The following is a 6,905-nucleotide window of genomic DNA, read 5'->3' as shown; positions in this document are numbered from 1 at the left end:
AGAAGAGGGCGCCCTGCAGCTCAACGGAACTGGTGTCAAATTCCGTCGAAGGCTGAAATTGACATAAACAGGAAGAGAGGACGGTGAGGTAAGTCTTTCCTTAAACCTTTGCTTTTGTTATCTTTTTTACGTATTTTAATATTTATCAAAGGTGAATACAATTTAGTATTCAATTATGGAGTAATCTAATGACGTAAAGGCGCAGCAGGTTTATGCGCTTGACTGTTGCATAAAACATTATTACAACACATCAGTTGTTCTCTTGTTGTGACAGGTTTCTACTTCTTGTCTAGTTTTTTTCTATACTTTACTGAGCACTGGGCGCTTGTAGGTAATCATGGGCAAGAGCTGTAAGGTGGTGGTGTGTGGTCAGGGATCCGTGGGGAAGACTGCTGTCCTGGAGCAGCTGCTGTACGCCAATCATGTCGCAGGTGAGTGTTGTGACCGCAGGCATGTCTCAAACACAAACAAATGAAGAGTTAATTCACACAGGACCCGTCTGCCAGGTTCAGAGACCATGGAGACACTGGAGGACATTTACATCGGCTCTGTGGAAACGGACCGCGGCACCCGAGAGCAGCTGCGCTTTTACGACACGCGCGGTCTGCGCGACGGTCACGAGTTTCCGCGGCACTACTTCACTTTCGCCGACGGCTTCGTGCTCGTCTACAGCATCGACAGCAAAGAGTCCTTCAAACGCGTTGAGGCCCTGAAGAAAGAGATCGACCGCTGCCGCGATAAGAAAGAGGTCTGTGTGTTTGTTATGAGGATGCACGCACCCGTTCAAAAGATTGGGCTCCATATGATTAGATTCTTTAATCAATACTTCTATTCATCAAGGACCAATTGATCAAAAGAGACAGTAAAGACAATTATATTGTTGAAATAGTTTTCGATTTTCAATTTAATGCTGTTATTGTGAGCTTTACAGTATTTTTTTTATTAAAGAATCCTGAAAAATGTGTGGCACTTTTGACCCAGTTGTTCTGACAAGATTCTCTCACAGCTGTGAGCAAATGTTCTTCTAGTAATATTAACAGAATGATAGCACTATACATTATTTATACATCATTCCTGGATAAAAAGTCCTCTTATATATTTTTTCTATGTTGCTATTTGTTTCAGACCATCTAGAATTTAAAAATAACATTTCCATCATGTTAGCAAAATGATAAAATATTATGTTCCCTTAATATTAGCAAAACGTTATTTGAATTTTTTTTTTGTTAGCTGGGTACAAAAATACAAAGCAGAACAAATGTTCCTTGAGCAGCAAATCAGTATATCAGAATGATTTCTGAAGGATCATGTGACACTGAAGACTGGAGTGATGATACTTTGCATCACAGGAATATATTACATTTTATGTATGTAATGTGAGATATATTAAAATAAATTTATGCATTTAGCAGACGCTTTTACCAAAGCGACTTACAGTGAATTCAGGCTACACATTTTTACCTATCATGTGTTACCGGGGAATCGAACCCCCAACCTTGCGCTTGATAGCGCAATGCTCTACTGTTGTTTTTGCTCATATTTCATAATATACATTTTTTACTGTATTTTTCTTTCATCAAATAATCATAGCCTTGGTGAGCATAACAGTTCTTTCAAAACAAAAGAATCTTCCCACCCCAAATTTTTTAAAATATAGTGTCAAATCATGAGGAATCAAGTTTTAATTGATATTTTGATATAATACATGAAAAAAAAAAAAAAACTACTAACATTATAAGTGGACATCATGAAAAAAAAGTAAAGCATATTTCTCTTTCTGTCTCACAGGTGACTATTGTTGTTGTGGGTAATAAGTTGGACCTGCAGGATCAGAGGAGGGTGGACAGCGAGGCGGCTCAGCAGTGGGCACGGCAGGAGAAGGTCCGGCTGTGGGAGGTCACTGTGACCGACAGACGGATGCTCATCGAGCCCTTTGTCCATCTGGCCAGCAAAATGACCCAGCCTCAGAGCAAATCCACCTTCCCACTCAGCCGCAACAAGAACAAGGGCAGCGGCTCCCAGGACAGCTAGAGATGGAGATGATGAGACAACAAGAGCTGACAGAGTAACAGAAAGAGAAAATATGTTAGATAGGAGATGGAAGGCAAATCTCTAAATAGTGACATTAACAGACGCTCAATTTGAGATCATTCAAAACATTTGAACTTGGAGTGACATTATAAGTTTAGCACACTATATGAAGTTACTGCATTAATGAAGTTTTATATTATAAACATACAGGATAGAATCCATGTGTTGCTGTGATCTATTTATCACATGCTTATCTTGAACCAACTGACTGACAAAACAAAATACTGCTTTTACACTGAAATATATATATATGTATATATACCTCTACATTGCAAGTTGTTCCATCTTATGTGAAATCAGCTATAGGATGATTCGACGTATTTAATGATGTTTGTGCCATGATGACTACTCTTTTCTATGAGATGTACTTGACAGAAGAATGTCTTAAATGGACTGCATGAATGTTTTACTTATGTTCAGATGTTCATATTTTGCACCAGACACATTCCTAGAAATTGACTGATTTATTCCATAAGAACAGCAAAATAAGTGAAACATTCCACGTTTGTTTGGTTGTGAGTGAGAGGTCACCCCTGCTCTTTACCCTGATGACAATGCATTTTGTGATTAGTCATTCATATTGTATAATATTTGCTTTCAGTTGTGAATGTATACAATATATTTCTGTTCTTTTTTCATGGAAAACGTATGACTTGTGAAGATTTTACTTATTTATAGCTGAGATTGCTTTAAAATATATTTGGACATGTTTAAAAGCATTGCAAAGCATTTTTGTCTGAAAGCAAAGACTGTATGAACAGCTTTTTAAAATCTTAATAAAGCTGCTTGACTGCTATGATTTACTACCCAAGAAACTTTTCTAATCTAAAGTTAAATTAGAGCTTTATACAATGGTCAGAAATAATGTTAATGTTCAATAAAGACAATATCTGCTTTATGCACATAAACACAGTTGAAAGCTCGTCTGCTTAAACAGCACAGCATCCGTCTTCCACACGAATGAGTCCGAGTCTGAGATATCTGTAGTCTCTCTTCAGGGGGAGGAAATGGGAGAATTGGTTTTATTTGCCCTTTATCTATCATTTTACGGAGTAGATATTTCATTTCGTTCATGGCTAGATCTGCAGTGACCTTATAATCGAGGGCTCTCCACTTCTGCCAGGGGGAGGAGAGAGTGTGTCTGTGTGTAATGAACAATGTGTGTCTGAAAGTTAATGCTTACTTTAAGCTACCCTTCATTTCATGAGGCTTGCATCCGCGTGCATCAATTCACAGATTGACAGTTTACAGATCACAGATCAAATGCTTCACATTATGCAAATGTACTTTTTACCCACTGTTAAACAAAACACGACACACATGGCAAACATCACCCAACATATGGTTTCAAAAATGTCACTCTCAATTAGGGTCTCTGGGAACTTCATAAGTTGGATGCTTTCAGGCCGTGAGCTGGAGAACGTTTGCTAACATTTCTATTAAGTTATGAAACGTTAGACCTACTTATCTTTTGCGTGGTTATGCAAACGTTGAGGGGACATTTGCAAACTTTTAAACGTTTCCTGAACATTCTAAATCAAATAGGAACATTTAAAATAACGTCGAAGAAATTTATAATAAATGATTCAGAAAAAAGTAAAAATTAAATAAATATCGTGTTTGTTATAACGATTTGAGAATTAGTATTATTATAACGTTATTAAAAATTACGTATATAACGTAAAATTTAAATTAAAATAACGTTAATAAAATATTCCACGTCCCTAAATGACGTCCCTAAATGGAATGTCACCTCGTTGGCGGGGAAGGAGCCTGAGCTTGTGCGGGAGGTCGAGAGGTACCGACTAGAGATAGTCGGGCTCACCTCAACGCACAGCTTGGGCTCTGGAACCACACTTCTTGAGAGAGGCTGGACTCTCTACCACTCTGGAGTTGCCCATGGTGAGAGGCGGAGGGCAGGAGTGGGTTTGCTAATAGCCCCCCAGCTCAGCCGCCATGTGTTGGAGTTTACCCCGGTGAACGAGAGGGTCGCTTCCCTGCGCCTTCGAGTCGGGGGTAGGTCTCTCACTGTCGTTTGTGCCTACGGGCCGAACGGCAGTGCGGACTACCCGGCCTTCTTGGAGTCTCTGGGAGGGGTGCTGGAAAGTGCTCCAACTGGAGACTCCGTAGTTCTACTGGGGGACTTCAACGCTCACGTGGGCAGTGACAGTGACACCTGGAGGGGCGTGATTGGGAGGAACGGCCCCCCTGACCTGAATCCGAGCGGTGTTCTGTTATTGGATTTCTGTGCTAACCACGGTTTGTCCATAACGAACACCATGTTCAAGCATAAGGGTGTCCACCAGTGCACGTGGCACCAGGACACCCTTGGCCGGAGGTCGATGATCGACTTTGTGGTCGTGTCATCAGACCTTCGGTCATATGTCTTGGACACTCGGGTGAAGAGAGGGGCGGAGCTGTCAACTGATCACCACCTGGTGGTGAGTTGGATCCGATGGCGGGGGAGGAAGCTGGACAGACTCGGCAGACCCAAACGTACTGTGAGGGTCTGTTGGGAACGTTTGGCCGAGCCCCCTGTCAGAGAGATCTTCAACTCCCACCTCCGGCAGAGCTTCGACCGGATCCCGAGGGAGTCTGGAGATATTGAGTCCGAGTGGACCATGTTCTCCACCTCCATTGTCACTGCGGCTGCTCGGAGCTGTGGCCGTAAGGTCTCCGGTGCCTGTCGAGGCGGCAATCCCCGAACCCGGTGGTGGACACCGGAAGTAAGGGATGCTGTCAAGCTGAAGAAGGAGTCCTATCGGGCCTGGATGGCTTGTGGGACTCCGGAGGCAGCTGACGGGTACCGGCAGGCCAAGCGGACTGCAGCCCGGGTAGTCGTGGAGGCAAAAACTCGGGCCTGGGAGGAGTTCGGTGAGGCCATGGAGAAGGACTATCGGTTGGCCTCGAAGAGATTCTGGCAAACTGTTCGACGCCTCAGGAGGGGGAAGCAGTGCCCTACCAACACTGTTTACAGTAGAGATGGGCACCTGTTGACCTCAACTGGGGATATCGTCGGGCGGTGGAAGGAATACTTCGAGGATCTTCTCAATCCCACCGACTTGTGTTCCGTTGAGGAAGCAGTGGCTGGGGACTCGGAGGGGCACTCGTCCATCACCCGGGCTGAAGTCATCGAGGTAGTTAAAAAGCTCCTCGGTGGCAAGGCACCGGGGGTGGACGAGATCCGCCCCGAGTACCTCAAGTCTCTGGATGTTGTGGGGCTGTCTTGGCTGGCACGCCTCTGCAACATCGCATGGCGGTTGGGGACAGTACCTCTGGACTGGCAGACCGGGGTGGTGGTCCCTCTTTTCAAGAAGGGGGACCGGAGAGTGTGTTCCAACTATAGGGGGATCACACTTCTCAGCCTCCCTGGAAAAGTCTATGCCAGGGTACTGGAGAGGAGAATTCGGCCGATAGTGGAACCTCGGATCCAGGAGGAACAGTGTGGTTTTCGTCCCGGTCGTGGAACACTGGACCAGCTCTATACCCTTTCCAGGGTGCTGGAGGGTTCATGGGAGTTTGCCCAACCAGTCCACATGTGTTTTGTGGACTTGGAGAAGGCATTCGACCGTGTTCCTCGCGACATCCTGTGGAGGGTGCTCCGGGAGTATGGGGTCGGCGGCTCCCTACTTAGGGCTGTTCGGTCCCTGTACGACCGGAGCAAGAGCTTGGTTCGCATTGCCGGCAGTAAGTCAGACCTGTTCCCGGTGCATGTTGGACTCCGGCAGGGCTGCCCTTTGTCACCGGTTCTGTTCATAATTTTTATGGACAGAATTTCTAGGCGCAGCCAAGGGCCGGAGAGTGTCCGGTTTGGGGACCATACGATTTCGTCGCTGCTTTTTGCGGATGATGTTGTCGTGTTGGCATCCTCAGACCAGGACCTTCAGTGTGCATTGGGACGGTTTGCAGCCGAGTGTGAATCGGCTGGGATGAGAATCAGCACCTCCAAGTCCGAGGCCATGGTTCTCAGTCGGAAAAGGGTGGATTGCCCACTTCAGGTTGGTGGAGAGTTCCTGCCTCAAGTGGAGGAGTTCAGGTATCTTGGAGTCTTGTTCACGAGTGAGGGAAGGATGGAACGTGAGATTGACAGACGGATCGGTGCAGCTTCTGCAGTAATGCGGTCGCTGTACCGGTCTGTCGTGGTGAAGAAGGAGCTGAGCTGTAAGGCAAAGCTCTCGATTTACCGGTCAATCTACGTTCCTACTCTCACCTATGGTCATGAGCTGTGGGTCATGACCGAAAGGACAAGATCCCGGATACAGGCGGCCGAAATGAGCTTTCTCCGTCGGGTGGCTGGGCGCTCCCTTAGAGATAGGGTGAGAAGCTCGGTCACTCGGGAGGAGCTCAGAGTAGAGCCGTTGCTCCTCCACATCGAGAGGAGCCAGCTGAGGTGGCTCGGGCATCTATTTCGGATGCCTCCTGGACGCCTTCCCAGGGAGGTGTTCCAGGCACGTCTCACCGGGAGGAGGCCCCGGGGAAGACCTAGGACACGCTGGAGGGACTATGTCTCCCGGCTGGCCTGGGAACGCCTCGGGGTCCCCCCGGAAGAGCTGGAGGAAGTGGCTAGGGAGAGGGAAGTCTGGGCGTCTCTGCTTAGACTGTTGCCCCCGCGACCCGGCCCCGGATAAGCGGAAGATGATGGATGGATGGATGGATGGTTAATAAAATATTAAAAACGTTATTAAAACGTTATCAAAAATATCCTTATTAAAAATATAAAAAATAATATAAAAAAAACCCAGTTTGTAAAACCTGTGAAAATCTGTCCGTCTCCTTTCATATTCTTGCCGTTCTCGTTTGTAAACACAAGGTGG

At 46.0% G+C, this 6,905-nt stretch overlaps 1 protein-coding gene across 3 annotated transcripts; it reads left to right on the top strand.

The window, feature by feature from the left end:
• LOC127943479 (NF-kappa-B inhibitor-interacting Ras-like protein 2) lies at positions 1–2,890 on the top strand. Of its 3 annotated transcripts, none has more exons than XM_052539924.1 (4): positions 1–88; positions 294–431; positions 507–748; positions 1,789–2,890. In XM_052539924.1, the coding sequence occupies exons 2-4, from the start codon at positions 338–340 to the stop codon at positions 2,029–2,031; spliced, it is 579 nt and encodes a 192-aa protein (XP_052395884.1). In that variant the 5' UTR covers positions 1–88; positions 294–337; the 3' UTR covers positions 2,032–2,890. The 3 variants fall into 3 exon arrangements, with proteins under 3 accessions (XP_052395884.1, XP_052395883.1, XP_052395885.1); XM_052539923.1 differs by having other exon boundaries at positions 23–88; positions 275–431; XM_052539925.1 differs by having other exon boundaries at positions 66–88; positions 332–431.
• Positions 2,891–6,905: the final 4,015 nt, after the last annotated feature.

The sequence above is a fragment of the Carassius gibelio genome, chromosome A3, assembly GCF_023724105.1.
Source record: "Carassius gibelio isolate Cgi1373 ecotype wild population from Czech Republic chromosome A3, carGib1.2-hapl.c, whole genome shotgun sequence".
Lineage (NCBI taxonomy): Eukaryota > Metazoa > Chordata > Actinopteri > Cypriniformes > Cyprinidae > Carassius > Carassius gibelio.
The sequence above is the reverse complement of the archived record's forward strand: the minus strand, read 5'-3'. Positions and strand labels throughout refer to the sequence as shown.